This window comes from Balearica regulorum, chromosome 1, assembly GCF_011004875.1.
Source record: "Balearica regulorum gibbericeps isolate bBalReg1 chromosome 1, bBalReg1.pri, whole genome shotgun sequence".
Taxonomy (NCBI): domain Eukaryota; kingdom Metazoa; phylum Chordata; class Aves; order Gruiformes; family Gruidae; genus Balearica; species Balearica regulorum.
The window spans coordinates 160956077-160977831 of record NC_046184.1 but is presented as its reverse complement, the minus strand read 5'-3'; the positions used below and the strand labels follow the sequence as shown (position 1 = coordinate 160977831).

Genomic DNA, 21755 nt, shown 5'->3' with positions numbered 1-21755 from the left:
TATCTAGTCCCAGCCAGGAGCATTCTGCTTTCAGGATGCAGGTCATCTGTGTGAAGGTCACCATTATCTTTCCTTCGTGGTGGTTCTGCTAGATTGAACAACTCTCAGTCCCACAAACTTTTCTTTTTTGGTTTTGTATTTTTGAACCTCTGTTCTGCTCCCTATCTAGCAGGTCCCCCTCCTTCTTGAAGTGCAGTGTTGGACCAGACGTCTCACCCCAGGAGACACGTTACCAAAGCAGAAGGGTTACTCATCCTGCCTGGCAGTCTGTGCTCTTATTTCTATGTCCCATTCTGCCATTTGCCCTTTTCACAACAGCACAACGAATTTGACTGATGTTCAGCTTGTGACCTGCGTAGCCCTTCGATTCTTTATTGTGGTACTGCTGCCTAAGCAGATAGTCCACATTTGTGCAGTTTTGATTATTTTCCTACAAACATAAATTTTGCATTTGTCCTCATTGTATTGCATCCTGCTTTTTTCAGACCTTTTCTCCAATTTCTGCAAATTGCTTTGAATCTAATGCTGTCCGCCAGCATGCTGACAGTCCCCTCACTTGTGATCTGCATGCTTAAAGGGTATACCTTGTACTCCATTGTCCAAATCCTAGTCAATATAGTAAGGGTGAGCTTGTCACCAAAACCCAGGAATAAACCTCGTAACACCAATGTAGTGTTAAAAAGCAGGCATTCTTTATTGCAGCGCTGGATGCACGGGGGATAGCTCCACCCAATGTGTATACCAGGTGATCACCAACACACAGGTTATGTAGGATCAAAACATACATATCCATTGTTTTTCTCAGAAAAGGCAGTCCTATGATAATCATTTCTTAGAATCCATTTCCATATTCTCCTCCCCGTCACGCATGCTCAGTGATTTGAGTCTGTGGTCCTCAAGGGTCTCTGGTGGTCGTCAGTGGTCTTGCACCCGTGTTCGCTGGGTGACCCTCTTCTTGCGGGCATATGCAGTATCCTTGCTGTGGATGCACCTGTCCATAACGACTTCATAAGATTAATATCTCCAAACCTATTGCTCAGTTTGGTAGGGACTGTACACGGAACATAGCAGCATTGTACCTTGCCATGGTCAGTTAGCTTCATTACCTCTTTCCTTGGTTACAAACTAATTATCTCAACCTGATTCTACCGTTTCTGTTTCACGGCCCCTATCCCACTGTTACAAGCTCACTGCATAATCTGGACTTGGATGGAAAATTTTGTCACATGAAACATCCTAGAGCTGGGCCTTGCACTTCTCTCCTAGAAACTCCCACTGGTATTACCTGTATCTGTGCCTGGAGTAGCAGCTCAGCTCCCAGCAGCATTGGCTTTTGTGCAAAATCTGAGAAAAGAAACAAAATATCAAGTTTTGTGTCTCTTGTGTCCCCCTTCCAAAGCATTTCAGGGAGAAACCTGCTCCATCCCAAGAAAGGGGCTGAATAATGCTGGACCATCCCAATGGATAATGCAGCAGCCCTCTTGTGTTGGTTTTGCATGGCAAGGTTTTGGTAGTGGGGGGGCTACAGGGGTGGCTTCTGTGAGAAGCTGCTAGAAGCTTCCCCTGTGTCTGATAGAGCCAATGCCAGCCGGCTCCAAGACGGACCCGCCGCTGGCCAAGGCCAAGCCAATCAGCGCCTCTGTGATAACATATTTAAGAAAGAGAAAAACAGTTAGAGAGAGCTTTTGCAGGCAGAGAGAGGAGTGAGAAGATGTAAGAACATCTGCAGACACCAAGGTCAGTGCAGAAGGAGGGGCAGGAGGTGCTCCAGGTGCCGGAGCAGAGATCCCCCTGCAGCCCGTGGAGAAGACCATGGTGAAGCAGGCTGTCCCCCTGCAGCCCATGGAGGGAGGATGAGGGGGTGTAGAGATTCCACCTGCAGCCTGTGGAGGACCCCACGCCGGAGCAGGTGGAGGCACCTGAAGGAGGCTGTGGCCCCGTGGGAAGCCCGCGCTGGAGCAAGCTCCTGGCAGGACCTGTGGTCCCGTGGAGAGATGAGCCCACGCCAGAGCAGGTTTGCTGGCAGGACTTGTGACCCCGTGGGGGACCCCACACTGGAGCAGTTTGCTCCTGAAGGTCTGCAGCCCCTGGGAGACACCCACACTGGAGCAGTTGGTGAAGGACTGTAGCCCGTGGGAAGGACTCACGTCGGAGAAGGTCGTGAAGGACTGTCTCCCGTGAGAGGGACCCCACGCTGGGGCGGGGGAACGATGAGAGGAGTCCTCCCCATGAGGATGAAGAAGCGGCAGAAACACCGTGTGATGAACTGACCGTAACCCCCATTTCCCGTCCCCCTGTGCCGCTGAGGGGGGCGGAGGTTGAAGCCGGGAGTGAAGTTGAGCCCGGGAAGATGGGAGGGGTGGGGGGAGGTGTTTTAAGATTTGGTTTTATTTCTCATTCCTCTACTCTGTTTTGCTTAGTAATAAATAAGATGAATTCCCTCTCTAAGTTCGGTCTGTTTTGCTCGTGATGATAATTAGAGAATGATCTCTCCCTGTCCTTATCTCGACCCATAAGTTTTTTTTTTAGTTATACCTTTTCTCCCCTGTCTAGTGAAGGAGGGGAGGGATAGAGCGGCTCTGGTGGGCACCTGGCCCCCCGCCAGGGCCGACCCACCACACCTCTCCATCCCACTGTCGCTGATTCCCACATTATCTGTCTGGGACGGCTACGCTAGCTGGGTAGCTAGCCTGGATGCTGCCTACCTGGTTTCTATCAACATTTTTATAAGATTCAAGACATTCACATGAAGCATTTTGATTCCGTTGGTTCAGCAATTTGCAAAAGAAAAGCATTCTGTCAGAAGTGTTTTGATTAGCTCAAATCAGCATACCTGGTTTCTTCCCAAATAAACTAGGTACAGAGAAGTCAGCCTTAATTCAGGGAGTGACTGGATCTCTCCTATCTTGGGCAGGGCAATTTCTCCTAATTACCTCCCTCAGTGTTGGGTGGACACAGATAACCCTCAGCACTAACATGGCAGCAGCTGGATTGAGCTGAAGTTTCCTGGACAGCAAGAGTACATTGCTGATCTCTTTGCTAAGTGGCAGTAAAGTATCGTGTGGCCTCTGCGTGCCAGGGTGGAGGATAATAAATTGTGTACCAGAGAGGACTGTGCAAGCAATAGAAAGAGGGGTTCAGCAGTGATATAGCCTGGTCTTTCTTTGAAGACCTGGTTGGGAAGGTGCTTAGTATGGCATTTCACCCTCCAGTATCTCTAACTCACAACATAGGGATGCTAGTACAAAAGCCTCCATTGTCCGCCTGGGAAAAGAGTGGAAACTTGTGTTGATGAGATGATGCATTTCATGGACCCTAGAAAGACAGCAACTAGAAGGACTTGCTGTACAGCTGAAGCCAGGTTTAAGCTTTGTTAAACCAATGGAACAGCCTTGAAGTTCTCTAATGGCCTCAAAAGTGAATATGTAAGAGAGTCCCAGAACAAAGGTCACCTCTCTGCATTTCAATATTTTTAGTTCATGCAAGAAAAGGAAATTTTGTACAAAATTTAACATTAACTGCTCCCCTGAGGCAAATACTTGGTGAAAGAGAACAGCTGCCGAGATCCATCTGTTCCTTACCAAATCCAGCTTTTTGACTCCCTGCAAGAGAGGTTTTCTACTTTTCACCTGCTGTCACAGACTTTTGTATAACAATAACTCTTCCTTCAGTAAAATATTACTTTTTCTTCAGAATGGCAAAGACAGAAGATTTTTTGCATGCAGACTATAGCACTTAAAGTAGTTCTCCCAATTATCATGCACGGACAGGTGGTAGAGGTATTGATAACCACAGGGTAGACAAATCTGATCTCTTGTCTAGTAGACATCAAATGCAGCTTTGTGCCAAATTCCAGATATGTCATGCTGGCATCTAGCAGAGCTATCATTCATACTTTACAGTACAAGCCAGATAGAGAATATCTAATTTAACCTCATTTGGTATGGCTGTATTTCAGCATTAATGCAGCATTAATGCTTCTTCCTTCACTGCCAATATTGTGCCATGAGTATCTCTTTGCAATGGATTCATGTGCCTTAATGCAATGACAACACATGTGGCTGCCTGAAGGGCTCCTCTCTTTGGCTCAAAGGCCACAAATGTGATCCTTCTCTGGGCACACCTCCTATTTAGCCTTTGATGTGACAACTGTGGAGACTACTGCCTGTAGTGTCACGTCTCACCCAGTCTCATCAACTCTACTGGGGAGAGAGTCATTGCCACCCACAAGACTATGTGGGACCAGCAGGTGGGACCCATCCAGAACAGAGGGACAACGTGGCCTTCAAAAACTCACACTTATTTAGGAGGGAGATGAGAGCACAGCTCTTGCTGTAGCAAACATTGCCATGCCTGTTTTCTAAAGTACAGTTAATTCAGCCTTTAATTATCCTAGCTGTGGGAGGCACCCCAGCTGCAGGAATGTCTCTGAGAGCTCCACTTCTTTGATGGGCCACCTTTGGTTCCTACCTCTGTCAGCATAAACAAGTTACATTTAAGAAGATCATCTTAAACCCTTGATTAGCATTCAAAAATGGAATTTAGCTCGCATAGGTGGGGGTTCCAGATCTTATGCCATCTTTGTACATTTGTGACTAAATTAGAAAATAAACTCTGAATTACTTTGGCTTCCCTAGCATTGGGCTTGTTGAATCAGTGTGAAAGCCTGCTTTGGAGAAGTTAGATAGGAGGTGAGAAAATCTTTTCCTGCTGCCCTTATCTGCAATGCAGGGAGCTCCCTGAGACAGTCAGGCTTACCCTGGAGAAGGATCTGCTCTTTCAGGGAGAGCAAGAAGAGGAAGATGTATTGATGCCTACAGCCATACTTTCCATTCCCACAGCAAGGTTCAGAGAAACCTGTCTGCATTTCAGCAGTGGACAAATGCGTGAGGAGAAAATGCAAGCCATTATTTCCTGCAATAGTAGAGTGGTCAATAATAAAAGAGAGAGAGATAAATCCACAGTTTGATGTTTCTAGCCAGGCAGTCAGGAGGGGGTGAATTCACTGTTGCCCCAAAGTGGATAAACTCTAATTCCCTGTATTTATCCTTTCTAACTGTTTGATATACTTAATTGGCTCTTATCACTGTTTGTAAGGTAACATCTGTAAGGGCAAGATCAGCTGTATTTGATTTATGACTTACATGTTTATAACCACATAGCCACTCTAGCTGTAGTTGATTTAAAAGTATAAATCAGAGATTGTGTTTCTTTAGAGAAAGTTGGATCAATGCTCCCACCTTGCTTTTGCAGATGGTATGAACATCATTTTGTTCTTCCTTTTACTACTCTCTGCTCCTTCTCCAGCGCAGGCCTCCTTTTCCAAATCAGACACTGTTTTCCCTGCATACTTATGCTTTTCCAGAGTGAGCCTTTTAATGGAAGAGTTTTGTCTACCCTCTGGTGGGAATTTGAATTATAGCACCTGCAGAGCCGCGCTGCGGGAGAAGGAGATGCTGGAGGCCCTCAGGCACAGCCTGGAATTACTGCAGGAGCGATCTTCACGGTGTTTCTAGCGAACACCATGCCCCGATGCTGTCCTTCCCCTCCCTCAGAGAGATTCAGGTTTGCATTTTGGGGAAAAAAGGATGTGGGCTATGTTTCCTAGGATTTTATTCCGGTAGAGGGACAGATTTAGATTTTTCACTGCTGTTTGTTGGCCAAATATTTAGCTCTGATAAGTAAGTATAGCTGTATTAATCATGTTGAGTCAAAGTGAGGACGGAAATTTAGAAGACGTATGATAAATCTGCATCTTAACTCCACTTGCCTTTCCGCCAGTAGAAGAAAAGTGCTGACATCCGTATCTGAAGGCAGAAGATGGGCCACTGGATCTAAACCAGGGTGTTCTGGGAAGGGGCTGGCGCCAGCTCTGAGGCGTGTTAGCTGAACCCGTGTGCTCTCCCAGCGTTGGCGTACGTACGTGGTGAGCAGTGGCACCCTGCCTGCCCCTGGGGTGAAGGCAGCTCGCTAGTTATGGAACCTATTTCTGACCTTTGCAGCCCGGGGAGAACAACTTCCCGACCTGTGGTACAATGCACATGTCTCAGCCTGAAAGGTTTCCCTAAACTGCTGCTAATATTTCATGCTAACCTGCAAATTAACAAATACTTATAGAAGTTTATAAACGGGATGAATACAGCTAATTACTGGCTCTTGGCGAAGATCACACACAGTGGTAGCTAAACACCTTTGGTGATCAGGAGCTGGTCCCTCAAAACCTTCTCTGAAGGAAAACAGATGTGCAGAGTACGATGTTGGGGATGAACCAGTGCCTGAGAGTGTCTGCTCTAACTCAGCTTCTATTACTGAAGTGCCACAACCGAGCAATCAAGACTCCCTTGAAAATCTTACCCTAAGCCTAAAATGTACTTGCTAAAAGCTCTGGGCTGGGAACTCATCTCTTCCCTGCCTGGCTGCTAATTTGCTTTGTGACCAGAGGCAAGTCACTTAACTCTACTGTGCCTCAGTTTCATCAACTGTAAAATGGGGGGTGATATATATATATATATAAAAATATCTCAGAACAGCTTACTAGCAGAAAGGTAAATGTGAGGAAACTCCTGTAGGCAGGTGCTGCTGCCTTAACTGTTAAGATAACTTCCAGCTGATAAAAAGCATCATGACGCGAAGGGAAAAGGGAATTTTCAAAATGATTTATTGCTTGAAATTGTTGCACAGTGCATTTGTACGCCACTGTCTGCTAGGTCTTCTTCATTGTTGCTGAGGCCATAAGTGATTGGGCCAGCCTGGCTCACTCAGTGGAAAACTGCTGGAAATAAATCCACCTGTAATATTTCCCTGCTTTGTGCCAAGATGCCTCCTTTTTGCCCAGCTTAACAAATCTGTAACAAGAGCAGAGCAGGAGGCTTTACCTTGGATGCCCTTTGAGGCACCCCCAGAGAAAGTGTTTTCTAGCCCTGTCCGCTGCAGGTCCAGGGCACCACTTTGCATGGCTGGCACCATCAAAGTCCTTGAAAACTGGAGAAGAGAGGTGAGAATATCACAGGGTGCTGTTCCGGTAATACCGAAATATCTTGTGACAGATCCACTGATAAAATACAGATTCTGCCAGACACACAGGAGTTGTCTTGAAAGTGCCCTGGGATGCAGCCAATTGGCTCGTGCCGATCAGGGGTAAACGGGAACCACAAAGATTTTAGCAGAACTGTTAGAAGGGATGGAATTAATTTCCTAATCATTTTTTTTCCAAAAAGCTGATGGGTCTTGAGCAACAGGCAGGAGCGGTGAAAGGAGAGGGAACGACCGAGTAACCTGGTACCAGGTTTGCTAGCTTGGGTAGCAGGGAGTGTGCTGGAAATACATTCATATTTAATGAAAACACATGAAAGATGATGTCTTCAGAAACTATACTTTCTACCTTGCTTTATTAGGATTCAGTATGGCATTGTCTGTCTGTGCACAAAGTTGTATTTCTTTCTTCTTCACCTTATCTTCTTTCACTATTTTACAAAGTAAAAGGAAATCCATAAAGTAATTTGGAAAAACACATCTTTCCCTTTTTTTAAAAAAAAACCCAGAAGCTCAGAACTTTGTTTTCCTTGTAAGAGTGGAGAGCATCACTGGTACTATAGCTTCCAGGCATCCACTTCTCTTTTGGTTTAGAAATCAGTGATATCAACCATTGTGGGGAGCAAAGAAATTGAGGAGACATCTTAGAAGATAAAACACCTTTTAATTCAGATGTCTTTCAAGTTCTAGCAATGATGAATTGAACATACTCTGCATTATACTTGCCTGCAGCAGCCCTGAAAAATCATGTTTCCTCTGTGTGTTTTAAAAAAATCGGCGTTTGAGCTTTAAATTTTATTTTGGAAAGACATTCAGCTCAGTGTTTACCAACTTTACTTTTTCTCCTTCTGGGCTCCAGAGTCCAGCTCTAACTAAAACCAGGAACATATTCTTTTGGCCTGCTTTAGAAGGTGTCCAACTCACTTTTTGCTCTCCACTGCAGCACCCGGTAGGCTCAGGCACCGAGTCAGCAACACACCACAGTTAAAAGCCCTTTTCCAATCACTATTCAGAAAGTCAGCCTTGAAATACACTTTCTTTAGGTTAAACTTCTTAATTGTGTGGTCTTTACATTGAAGTGGCATCAGCTGGCACCACTGAATGCCTGAATGCCGCAAAACATAAGGGAGCCGTGAGGGAACACACAAAGTATTTTCCTTTACATCTCTTCTCCTTTTCTGCTGGCAGGGAAAGGCAAATACAGTTTGGAGCTGGTAGGAGTTGAATAGCAATGTGTTCATTTGTTGTTTGCTGCTTTAAAGTTTAGGTTCACTCAACCTGCATTTTCAGAGTACAGAATATTGGCAGATGGAAGCAGTCATTCAATGTTTACTCCGCTAGCTTACCCCAGCATCCATCTGAGGTCTCAATGACTCAGTGGTGAGCCTGGCACTACCCTCCGGCTTCACGTGGTGGATCACTAACGTACAGTTACACCGTGCAGCTAATGCAGCAGCATCCCGACGGCACATACTGTTACATCGGGGTAAAATTGCAGCCTTGTCTCACATCAATATCCGACACAGACCTGGTTAAAGTAAACTGTTCTCAAGCTATCTTAGCCCATCTCTCTACTAGCTCTTTACCATGCTATTCATTTTGATTCTACAGGCAATCTGCTTCACAGTCTCTTCTTAGGCATTCAGTATGACTTGCTTGAAACGCAGATAGACACAGCTGGATTAGAAATAAGGTTTGACATGTCTACAAAAGCAGTTGGCAATTCCAAAATTTCCTCTTTAATGTCATCGGAGTTGACATCCCCCTGAGATGTGCGAACCCCGTTATTCTCTTGGTCCCTCTGTGGTCCCAGGCAGAGAGCAGCTTGCTGGTAGGTACTTGAGTTGACATGACTGTCTTTGCAGACGAGCATACTAGAGACTTTTGACAGAAGCCTGGTTACTGGAGCATAACTATGCTGTGAATTAGCCTGCGATAGCGTAGTAATTTATGTAGCTGTGTTGTCACACTGTGTACAGAGCTTGGAAAGTGTCTCCTGTTTACTGCAATTGAAGCACTTATCCTTGTTTCAGCAGTAAACTTAACAGCTGCTAAAAATAGAAGCTATCGAGATGTCACCCTTCACAGTAAGCAAAAGGAATGAGTCAGATGAGATAATGATCTCAGTCCTGCAGAACACCTGAGCAGTCCTTGAATGCTTTAAAAATGCCTGGGTTATAGTTGAGCTTTTGTCCTTCTCCAGATGCAGTCATGCTACTGAAAGATGTGACTGCCCTTCTCCTGGAGGTTCTTGCCCCACCAGTGAACTATGGCTCCCAGGAGCATTTCCTAATCTACTTCAGCACTTTAAAATCAAGCTAGTTTAGCCCAAACTAACTAAAGAGAGGTGGTGGATGAGCAGGTGAAATAGGAAGAAGGCAACCAAACAATAGCTATGTTAAGGAAAGAGAGGAGGAGGAGGCGGCAAAAAGCCCCTCTCCAAGTCACTGAAACAGTGAGACTGCCACTCTTGCTGTCAGAGATGGAAAGCCTTGAATACTTCTATTTCACACTTTTTACCTTTAGCTGCTACATTTTATATTGTATGTGTAGTTGTATTTTAAGAGCTCCTGTTCATGTGTGATAAGCTTGGCTTGGGCTTGAGAAGGAAGAGCTTCTGAGAACAAGAATTAAAAATGCTCTGAGAGAGGAAAAAAGATAATTTTTAATCCACTCCTTCAGATGTGTATGTCTAAGTGGTAGACACATCTTGTGCTTTCACTTATGTGGAAGAGGAAGAGAATTTATGCAGTGCATTTGTACTTTTTGCCCATGTTGAAGAGCTGGGATGTTATGAATCTAGGTCAGAAAATACTTATTTCATGTGAATTGTCTTGTGTATTTTTTGTAACTTGTGGGTTTAAATCAAAAGTGTATGTGAAACCAGGTAGCTTGACTATGAATGATCACCATCTAGTGGCAACCTGCAAAATTCAGGCTTTGACAACACCACAGACGAGGACAATCTAAAATAGAAAACAGGTCAAAAGGCCTGTGGCACTGCTTCAAAAAGATGTATCTGATGGCTGAGCCCTTACCAAATAAAGTATTTTAAATAACCACAAGGCATGTTAAAACACTATGGTGTCATCGTTTGTCCTATGTAGGTGGGGTACCCGCGCAGCACAGCCTGTGTGCTGGCTGCCCACGGGGTGCGATGCCAACCTGCGGTGGGTGCCCGGGCTTTGCCGGCAGCGTGCTGGCTGCTGCTGCCCTGCCGCCTGCCCGAGGCTCCCCAGCACAGCGGCAGCACGGTGGGACAAGCTCCGGTGCTGGGGATGCTCCTGGGCACCACTTGTTTCACTGGCACCAATGTTGCTGGCAATGTATACCTAATTGCAGAGCCTCATGGCCAAAGAGACCTCCAGAGGTCAGGCAGGCTTGTGTCCCTCTTGTTCAGTGCCTGGTCAGCTTGCTCCTAGGGACACCCCATGGTGGAGACTCCTCCTGGCCTTTCCAGTGCTTCATCACCTGTCCTGAGAGAAGGTCTGCCCTGATATCCACCCTTGAGGAGTTTTAAGACCATTTGGGTTTCTGTCCAGTTCCTTCCCCTTTGGTCATTTCTCTGAGTGCTCTTGCCATGCTTCTCTCATCTATGTCTTCCCTGAAGGGCAGCACGGTGCTCCATCTGAGAGGGTAACAAGGCTGCAAAGGGTGTAAGGGCTGCTACACAAATCTCACACATTATATTCTTATTTGTACATCCCAGCATGGTACCTGCCTTTTTTGCCACAGCAAACACCATCAGCCTACTGAAACTGTTGGCTCCTGTCCAGCCTGTGATTCACAGTGACTCCAGATCTTTCTCTGCTGAACAGCTACCTAAATTTTTTTTTTTTTTTTCCTTTTGCGTTTTTACGGTTCATTATTTCTACTTAAACATAGTACTTTGCACCTGTCACTGTCTAATAGCATCCTGTGCACTTTCTGACCATAGTTGCAATTTGTCAGCATGATTTTGTCCTCTCAGCTTCATGACATCTGCAAATATAATAACCAGACTTTATTTCATCATCCAGTTTGTTAATGAAAACACTAAATAGACCTAAACCCAGGACAGACTGGTCAAATCCCCACTCAGTGGCTCCCCCTACTCTCATAGTAAATCACTAATATCTCCACTCTGAGCACAGCTCTGTAACCAGCAAAAATAGTTTCGTCCAGACTGTTTCCTTAGCTTACACACAAGAGTGTCATCTCAGAAAGTGTCAAAACTCCTTCTGGAGTCAAGATATATGACGTTTTCTTCTTTTTCTTCCTGTACGAGCCTGTTAATTTGTTGTAGTAGGAAATCAGAATGATCTGGGATTGTCCATAGCTGATAGATCCACAGCGGCTGGTGCTCACCTGTATTCATCTTCTGTAGACTTATAATATGATTGTTTCAGTATTTTTCTGAGATGGACATTAACGTAACTGTTAATTCCTAGTTCCTCCATTTTTTCCATCTATATATATGTATATATAGTTAACCTTTTATTCACCATGTATGTCCTCCTCTGGTACTTCTCTCATTCTTCCATAGGCCAGCTTTGAGATTTCACCGTTCAGTTCCTCAGTGCCCTGTGCTGAAGTTTATCAGGTCCATCGCATTTGAAAACATCAGATTTATCTAGGTGTTCTCTAAGTATGTAATTCAGCAGTTTCAGGAACCGTGACCGTTTTACTTGGGCTGTAATAAACTAAGCACTACATCAGTGACAACACTGAAATCAATGGAAGTTGTTCTCATGTCCAAACTAAGCTCTCCGTGTTGCTGTAGAACCCTGCGCTTCCCAAATGTCTTTGGAAACAGTCTGGTCAGGTGGTTTTAATTTCTACCTTCAAGGTGGCTTACAATCTTTTCACTCCCCTTTCTTTGGTTGCTAAGAGAGGTATATATAAACCTGCTCCTGAGACAGCTTTTTGACAAGTGCTCTCCTGCAGGGAGAGGGAGAAGCCAGCTGCAATTCTTGCTACCGTATCAACACACCTGCCTCTGCAGGAGCTTACAGCACCAAAGCCATCCCAGGTTTGCTGGGATTTCTTCATAACTTTAATGTGATTTCTGGCTTGGTCACATAATTTTTGATCCCGTGCTGCTGGACGTATTTGTTTCACTTACACCTTGAGAGGATGGCCTGCTGGAAGTTACCTCCGATCACGACATAAAGGAGTAGGTTGCCACATGTGTTGAGTGCAGCCAGTGGCCGAGAGATGATGTAGGCAGAGTGGATTTGCTTCTCCACGTGACAGCTGACTGGACACAACCGTAATTCAACTCGAGCTACCCGAAAGACATGGAAGGGGAGAAAGCACACATAGAAGACCACCAAGAGGATGACAGCAAGTCTGCGAGCCTTTTGCTTGTAGCAAGCCCGTGTGTGGGGCCCAGTAGCCAAGGTGTAAATAATAAGTGCGTAGAACAGAGTCACCATCAGCAAGGGCAAGAAGAAGGCCAGGCCAGTCAGCAGCCAGTTATACCACCTGATTGTGCCCAGGTTTTCAGAGCTCGTAAGATCAAGGCATAAGGATCTGTTTTGCACCTTTTTTGAGGAGATCAAGAAGTTGACAGGGCTGACAGCTGCCAGTGAGATCACCCAAATGCCTGTGCAAGCCACCACTGCCCACCACTTCCTCTGGATGTGGAAGAACTTCATAGGGTGGACAATCATCATGTAGCGGAAAGTGCTGAAGCAGGTGAGGAAGAGGATGCTGCTGTACAAGTTGAAGTGGAAGCCAAAGCGGATGAACTTGCACATGAATTCTCCAAAGATCCAGTGCTCCCCGCTGGCATAGTAGTGTATCAAGAAGGGAAGGCTGGTGAGGTAGAGCAGGTCTGTGAGCGCGAGGTTCAACATTATGATGGTGCTGCTCTTCCAAGGCCTCATCTTGAAGTTGTAAACATAAATCACAATGATGTTTCCTGGGAAACTCACCAGGAAGATGATGCTGTACATGATGGGGAGGTACAAAGTCTTCAGACCAACTTCCACATCAGTGCAGTTGGGAAAATCACCTTCAGTGTCTTGCCAGGTGGTGGGATTGGCTAAGTTGTCATTTGTTGTGTTCATGTTTTTTCCTTAGTGCTTAAGTAAAAGAGAAATGTTTAGAGTTCACTGACAGATAAGACCTTCTGGTAGCTTGCTAATAACAACTAAATAAGGGTCTTTCCTTTCAACTTCCCATCAGTGCCACTATTAAGGTGCCATTATTGAATAAGGAAAGGTCTTGCTGCTTTGATGAGAATTGATCCTGATCTAGAGGCCTTTTATCATATCTCTATAGAGGTAGATACAATTTTATTTTAAAATACATATTTTTAGGTAAGGGTCTGCACAGGCACAATGAAGCTGTCATATAAGGGATTCCCAGCCGCACAGTATGTGATGTGCCCCCCCTTGAATATAAAGTTCACCTTCTTCTCTCATCAGGGGTCAAGCGGAGCAGAAGGACAGACTAATCGTGTTGTGCTACTGACCAAAAGTATAGAGAGAACTGTCCAGAATGTATCTGCTCCTTAAAAGCTGTTTGCAGCCTTGCTAATTAAGTGGAGAACAGGGCAGATGCTGAAATGATTTCATATTCTTTTTTTGATACTGGAGTGGTTAACATTTTTCTCCCTGCTCCTTGGAAACAACTGATAGAGGAATATTTCATTCTTTTAGTTCATTAACAAGATTGATGTTGCAAAGAAATAGGTTATTTTTAGGCTTGTCATTAGCTGCTATGTAAATTTCTCTCTGTGTAAAATTTTTAAGTGGTGTTTTGCTTAGACATCAGTCTTAGATAGAAGTTTTCTGAAACACCAGAATAAATTCATCCAACTTTGCAAAGCAGCCATTTGCAAGATACAATATGGGGCTTGAGCAGGATTCAAGGGAAGTAAAGATAGCCCAGTACATAGTCTCTACAGCAGAAAATACAGGGCCACTGAAACACATGGCAAATAACTGCTAATGTTGCATGCAGTAAGTGCATTTGTGTGAATGCCTCTTTCTTTTAAAGCGGAGTAAATGTTTTGATGGGAAAAAAATGAATAAAACTCTAGTGTAGGGGTTTTTTTGTTTGTTTGTTTGTTTGTTTTTTTTTCTGGAAGAATGCAACTTCTTACAGGATGATGCCCATCCTCAAATTACTGTGGCCTGGATCTGTTAAAATGGATCCTACTGAATCCCCACTTCTGTTTCTTGTTCCACTCTGAATTTTTTCTATGTAGCTTCTACCCTCACTCGTGAGATCTCACAGAGACAGGTTGCAGGATTTGAATTCAAATTTGTGCAGAACATTTGATTCAAACATATTTAAAACACTTTGAAAACTAAAGCTGGAGCTTGAGGGGATGCATGCCAAACACTGGCATTTGTTCTTAGAGAGCAAACCAGCTTCAAACCTCTTCTTGTGGCTGGGGACGGTGCAGGGGATGGTTTGGATAAATCCAGCGGCTCTAATTCAGTTAAGAAGTAATGCAGCGATAGTGTTGTTCCCAAACAAGCTTGAAGCCTCTGGTATGGCTAATGGTTAACCAGGTTAATAGCAAAGGCCTCATCCTGCAGGAGCAGGTCGTGGCATGCTGTCTGCCGCTGGAAGCACCAGTGCTGTGCACACCGCAGTGTTTACAGTGCACAGCTATTAAGCGAGCCGAAGGGCACAGCTGGGTGCTGCTCTCCGCACCACTTTCTTCGTGGCTTTGTAGGACTATCATTTTGCCAGCAGCTTTTTTTCCACCTACCAGCACGCTGCTGCAGCAAACCTATAGGGGCTGTAGATCAAAAACCTACGCTCGCCGAAGAGCGCGGCAGTGGTGCTCAGCTGCTGCAGTCCCTGCTGGCAGCCATATACTCTCAGGCGCTTTCAGAGCTGTCCCCTTTGCTGTCAGTGAGGTATCTGGTAGGGCTGGGCTTGGGTCGGGGAGCATGGGACTCGCTCACAAGCCAGGCTACCCCCAAACCTGGTGCTGGTCATGGGAATGCCAAGTGGGGACAAGCATTGCAAGAAAAGCAGATGGGTGTGGGGGTCTTGGTTCTGAACTGCCCTAAGATTGCATCCAAGCTCACAGGTTACCACAGGGACCAAAGAAAGGAGACAGCAAGTCTTTGCTGTTGGCCTTATTATTTTGCTGTCTGAATTACAAATAGAATTTAGACAAAACTTAAATCTAATTAAGGAACAGTTTGTACTGTGGCAGATTTTATCACACTAAGTAATTGGCCATAATGGGACTTCCGCAGCCCAAGCTGAGGGCAAATGATATATGCTGTGGACGCATAATAAACTTTAAATAAATTATCCAAGAGCAGAACTTGTAATAAAAGGGAACTAGATTATTGAAATAGAAACCCTCTTTCAGTCTTAACAGTGGAGTCACTGCTCTATTACATGGTATTCTTTACTGTAACCAATTGATTGGAGTCACTTTAAAAAAATGTTGTGATTGCATGTCTTTAATTGCAGTCACGTATAAGGGAAACTTGTCTGCTCCTGCATTGTGATAATTTAATTAGAGCCTGCTGGAAATAAAAGCCAAATGGCTGCAGACATGGCAAAGTAACCTAATGCCTGTAATTGGACTATATTTCACACAGATGTGTTGCTGAATAAATTAAAAAGGATTTGACTTGCAGTGCTCAACTCTTCTACTGGCTCAGATTTAAGAGATGCAAGTGATATATTTAAGAATGGAGATATAAGCCCTCCCTCCCTTATCCTTTATAATTCAGGGAGGTATCTTAATGCTGAAAGAGTATGTGGATTTAATGCAAGTATTGGATGCATCCCAGATAAGTTTAATTTGTTCCACGCTTCCATCATCCTTTAACCCTTTGCTCATCTTGCTCCACTTTGCCCTGCCTCTGTATTCACACCTTTAAATCAAAATATGCATTTTACCTGTAAATCCTTGGTGCTGTCTTCTCTCCTCTTCATAGCTGGTTCCTTAAATACTCTACTCCAGCTGGCAGAGTTTGCTTTTAAATTCTGTGGTCTTGTGCAGTGAGTCTGTCTGGAAAAGCTGTAGTAACCCCCCAGGGGCTATTGGGCAGGTTGTAGGAACTTTCTGTCTCCGTTTCCAGGTCTCTGCTGGGTGAAGGCAGTGTTGGCTCCACGGTGCTGAGCGGGAGCTGCTCTGATCCCTTTTGCCTTCCTGTGGGCTGGCTGTCACGTCCCCGACAGCAGGTCTGTGCAGGTGTTGGCTGTCCTCCTGTCTGTCTTCCACCACCTGCGTGGGATGTGAGGACCTGCCCTGTGTTGCTCACAAAATCGGTTGGGGCTGCCTGTAACCTGTCTGGTTTGGCTGGAGAGGTTTGCTACGGGTGCCTCCAGTCCTTGGTGAGGGACGCAGGCCAGCAGTGCTCAGGCAGGGAGAAGCAGCACCACTGCAGTGCCCCCCTGAAGGGGTATCTGGTCCCCAGGGCGCAGGATAGGAGAGGTGGGAGATGGCGGAGAGCAGAGTTTCAGACTGGCAGGAGCTGCCCTGCAGAGGGTTTGGTGGATGCTGGGGGCTGAGATCAAACCGTTGCCTCTCAAGGAGGACGAAGGTACCCATGTTCTCCAAACCGGGAGCTTAGTTGGGAACAGCTGCCCCTCCTGCAGGGAAGGACCTGGCTCTCAGAAGAGCAGGGATTGTGCAACCGGGGCACAAGCAGGGTCTTGTGGCTGGGAGAGGTATCTAAGACCATGTGCTTGTGAGCGCAGCCTGGCTGGAGGAAGGCTTTACTGGCAGAGTCATGCAATCCCCTTCTCCAGACAACTATCCGGACCATATCGTGCAAGTAATATGCTTTTCTGCTGGCATGACTTGTCCAGCAGTCAGAGGAATGAAGAAGCCTAGGAAGGAAGTCAAACTATGTGTTCCCTTTGCATATGGTTTAAAAAAATGCCCAGTCTGCTATGTGATCTGGAGCATTTTACAGTCCCCAAATATCCAGGCGATAAAGCAGAAGAAAGACCAGCACTTCCCTGAATGTGCTCAGGAAGGGGCTAGCAGACATCTCCTCTCCCTTTGCAGAGGGAAGAAGGGCACAGGCACCTTCTGGGGTGCCCTACAACAGGGCTTTTACTCCCTTTGCACAGTGAACTGCGAGGAGCATGGACCCACCCAGAGATGCCAGGGTAGATGTGCTGTGGAAGTTAAAGATTTTATGGGGTGACTTAGCTTTCCGGTGTGTGGTGCTAGCTGAGACTATGACATCACAGAGATCTCCTAACAGAGCCAGTATTTGCACATTTTGCTTGATCTTCTCTCCCCTTCCTTTTCAACAGGTTTTGACTCTTGGGCTAGCTGTGCTCTGTTGATTTTCACCTTGTTTCAAAGCAGTAATCCTCATACCAGTTCTGGGTTTCTCTTTTTTCTTTTTTTTTTTTTTTTTTTTCCTTTTTCCCCACAAAGAAAATGCTTTCAAAAGCATAAGCATTCCAGATTTGATTTTGAATTAAATATTTGCAAACTTCTGTGAATAGGTAGGAAGGTCATTATCTTGAGAGGGAAATGTTTAGATGAGGCTGAAAAGAACTTGAATGTTTTCCAACCGTGAACTCAATTTCAGATCTCGTTTGAAGCTATTATTTACTTTCTTATGATGATAAGAGATGTGAACCTGGAAATATGAGCAATTATGTACTGCATAATGTAATGGTGAATCAGGCTCGAATTATTTAGTAAATATAACTTTTAAAATGATTGCATAACTGTCCTGTTTCTTTACCTGATGCTTTCAGTAATTTGCCATATATTCTCAGTGAGGGTGGATAGCTACTAAAACAAATCCTCTTAGTAATATAGTAGATTCTTCAACTTCGGAATTTTTAAACCAATGTTGAGTGTCTTTTGCATAAATATTGGTACAGTCACAGAGCAGTATGAGACGATACCATCATGCAACTTTGCAGGAGAGGTTCGTGGGCTTTAAAGGCTAGAAGGACCTCTAGAAAACTCAGTCTAAAGGCTTGTATCTCCAATGCCTGGTACACCCAAGGCCATAGGATTTAGCTCAGAATTCCCAGTAACTTGTATCTAGCGCTGCTTTTCTTAATCTTGATTTGAAGAGGGAGAATCCTCTTATTCCTTTGATAGCTTGTTCTAAAGGTGAATCATGCCTACAGTTGAAATCGTGTCCTCAGATTTTTAATATGACTCTCTTGTTTGTGCTTCCAGCCTTTCAACTTCATATGTGTCTCTGCTATAAGGAGAAAGAAACCCATTTAGCAATGGCTCTTCTGTTTTTGTAGGAGTATTTAAACATTATAATCCAATCACCTTTCATACTTCTTCCTGGTTAGATTGGTAGCTTAGGGCATCCTACAATAGCATCAGGACTTCTCCAGCCTATTCTTTTTCCTCCCATTGGCTTTTTTAGGTAGAACATAAGGTCCTCCAGCCTCTGTCCTGGGTTTCTGCATCTTGGGCAATGTGACTGAAGCCACATCTGCCTGCAGTACCAAACTTGTAGAAATCCTAAGCATCCCCAGTGAGCATGCACCAGTCAGTTCTGCCCAAGCTGCCCCATAGGATACTGCTGAGGGGTGTCAAAGGTGGCCTGTTCTGCGCACTCAACCCTCTGGAGCCCTAATATTCTCCTGCAGTAACTGGGGAATCCTTCCTGCTTTGGGGGCTCTGTGTCCCTTCATCTGCTGGTCACCTAGGTATTCTTTCTCACCATGGCTGGAGCACCAAGTGATGATTGTGGGAACTCTCTGTCCTGCCAGGGGGAGAGAGGAGAGAAGATCATTGTGTCCTTGTCCTCTTGAAAAATCTAGAAATGAAAAGAATCTTCTTCTCCACCACCATGGCGGAAGGACAGTAATGTACAGAGATGTCCTGGGCTAGGAAACTATCACCCAGGGTGGGAAAGGCAGAGAGAAGGAGGATTTCAATGGAGTCTAAGGATCACTGAAAACCATGCTGCTGCTCCACCATCAACAACACAAAAAGTAATATATTATTCTGCCCACCTTTATCCTATAGAGCAGTGAAGTCCTGCAGCAATGCAACCTCTGTCATGCAATGTCAGCGAGGAAAGCCTCTGTAAGGTAGGCCTTTCCAGAGTGTCCCTCTTGCTCTTCAGCTGTCACTACACTGTGGTACGTTGTCTTCAGCTTGCTTCCAAAATATGCATCATGGTAAAATACCTTAAGGTGATTCAATTGTCAGAGATTGCCTCCTTCTGTCAGAAAATAAATGAAATTTCCCTGCTGTCTCTCCCAACAAAACCTAATTTTTTTTTTCCTTGGAGAGAGTTTTTCTTAAATAATTTAGTTAGCTTGGATTCTTTGCTCAGACTCTTTAGGATGTGTTTTTACACAAATTCCACATGATCCATTATGTAATCTCCCTATATAGAGTTCTGAACCATTTTCATTCTATGCAAAGAACGTTTGTCTTTGAAATTGCTCTGACTTTGCCATGATATTTTGGGTCTCTTATAACTGAAGACTTCAGAGATGTTATCTATCTTTGCCGGGTTTCATGTTGACTGATACGAGGTTTTCAAAGGCATTATGGTCATCAATAGGGGTTAGATACTAATTGCCCATGATTCCTCTAATAAATCTCTTCTTCTGACTTCATTGGCCATGTGCTTCTTTCCTCCTGTGTTGCTCCCCTCTTTTTCCAACTGAGGGTTTTTATACTTGCAATGGAGACATTTTAAGCACCCGCCATTGAAATGCATTCACTGACTGCCATCAATGTTGTTTAAAACATGCACGACACATGCATATATTTTCATTCAGACTCACAGTTTTTCCTTTGGGACAAACGTTCCTTTTCCTTTGCCTCTGCATAAAATTCCCAGGGTGCAGCTGTCCTGCGAGAGTTGGCTGCTTGGCAATTTTTGCCTTTGAAGCGCCTACACCACCCATTCTTCCGGCCATTCATTGCCCCTTCCTGCACTGAGTAGTTCCTTCCTGCGCTAAGTGGGAAACTCAGACTGCTAAAATGTCATGCTAATACCTCTGTTTCTGCTCTTGGCATAACATCTTTGCCCCAGGGGAGTACTGGTGTGCCTGCAGGACCTAACTCCGCAAGTCAGACGTGTATATTCCAAAGACGTAAGTTTGGTCCTGACTTATTTTCCCATATGCTTTTTCATTGTTTATCAGAGTGAAACAAACAAACAAAAAAATATTGAAGGATGCCAAAAATACCCCTGGGCCCTTGTACAACAGGATATGTAATTGGTACATTAGTCTTTGGTATGTTTGATTTGCAGCACTTTTTCTTTCTTTGAGCTCAGTGGGATTGTAGTGCTATGGCAAATTAGGCAACGACTGCAGAACATATATTTCAGGGTTGAGTTATCATATATCACACTTGGGGCCCCACAGTCTGTGTCTTAACTAGAAGTTCATGCTTCTTAGTTTTATTCTTTGCTTTCACTTCAGCTTTCAAGAGTTTGACTGTTTTTGTCAGTCGTCTCTGGTATGATATTGAGAAATCCCTTCTCCTTTCTTGTTTGTACTACACCCTGCTGAGGATTTCTCTTATCTTTCAGGGTGTGTGTTCTGCCGAGGGTGGGTGTTATTGGTGGATCTTTCTGCAGCTCAGCTGAGTTCTCCAAACTAATTTCCTTATTGCCCTTCCCTTTACTGTGTTTGCAGTGTGAGTTAGTTACATGCCTGGTTCGTAGCAGTTAAGGACAAACCCTGTTGCTTTCCTTTAGCTGCAGAGGTCCTGTTTAGGCAAAACAAGACCAGCATGAATGCGGAAAGGCAAGAAGGTGAAGAGAGTGGTAGCCAACAGAGAATCAGGGAAGTGAAGCATGGAGCTGACTGGGAAGGAAGGAAGGAAGGAAAATGAGGCTCAGGAACCCCGTAAGACCTCGTGCTGTGTGAAGACTAGCTCAGGTAAAAAAGCAAACATTGTCATGGATCAGCTTTGTCCTTATGTCCGTTCACTGTAAGACAGGGATAAAACTCTTGCATAGGACATTCTTGTGCAGCACAGATGCCAGTTACCAAACACTGAGCATGCACTGTGGAAGAGTGCATTGACGGTGCAGATCTAGGTGTGATGCGCTTTTTGTCAAATATTTCTTAGTCCCAAGCAGTGCCTGAGCCAGTCTGCTGATGTCTGTGCATTGTTCCCCTTGCATACATGGGCCAGCTGGTGTTCACAAAGGCCTCTGTTTTTCCTTATTCCCTCAATTGCTGCCTTTTTGCAGTTAAAAACTGAAAATGTCATCAAGTCAAAATTTGTGGGAAGAAGAATTTGGAGAACATGGTAAGATAATATAGAGAAATGTTTCTTACTATAAAGACAGCCGGGCGGTAGAACAGGCCATCTGGAGAGGCTGTGCAGGTGCCATCCCTGGAGATGTTCAAGTCCCAGCTGGACACAGCCCTGAGAAACCTGATCTGAAATGAGTGCCAACCCTGCTCCAAGCAGCTGATTGCACTAGGGACCTCCTGATGTCCCTTCCAAGCAGCTGATTCCAGGGTCTTATGCTCCTCTGAAGTCTGCGAGTTGTACAAGTCAAGGGTAAAATCAAAGACCCAGCATTTCAAGAGCAAGAAGTATCTAAGTATCCAACAGCTTCAGGAAAGACAAATTGTGGTGTAGTGAAATTACCCTAGACTTTGGCCAATCTCTTTCCACAGCTAGCGTCCTATTTACCAACCAGGCTTGTCTGTCTGATCCTCGTTTCCCAGGAGTCTTGCAAACAGAAGTTGTTAGCTGAAATAGCTAAATTCTCCTTTTTTCTATTTTATTAGTCCTCAAGATATTGCAGTCTGTTATATTCGTTTTT

The 21755-nt window shown here is 44.8% G+C and overlaps 1 protein-coding gene across 1 annotated transcript; it reads right to left on the bottom strand.

The window, feature by feature from the left end:
- Window positions 1–12128: 12128 nt before the first annotated feature.
- On the bottom strand, window positions 12129–13085 carry OXGR1 (oxoglutarate receptor 1). Its single transcript, XM_010310351.2, has one exon. The coding sequence runs from the start codon at window positions 13083–13085 to the stop codon at window positions 12129–12131; it is 957 nt and encodes a 318-aa protein (XP_010308653.2).
- Between the last annotated feature and the right edge of the window lie 8670 nt (window positions 13086–21755).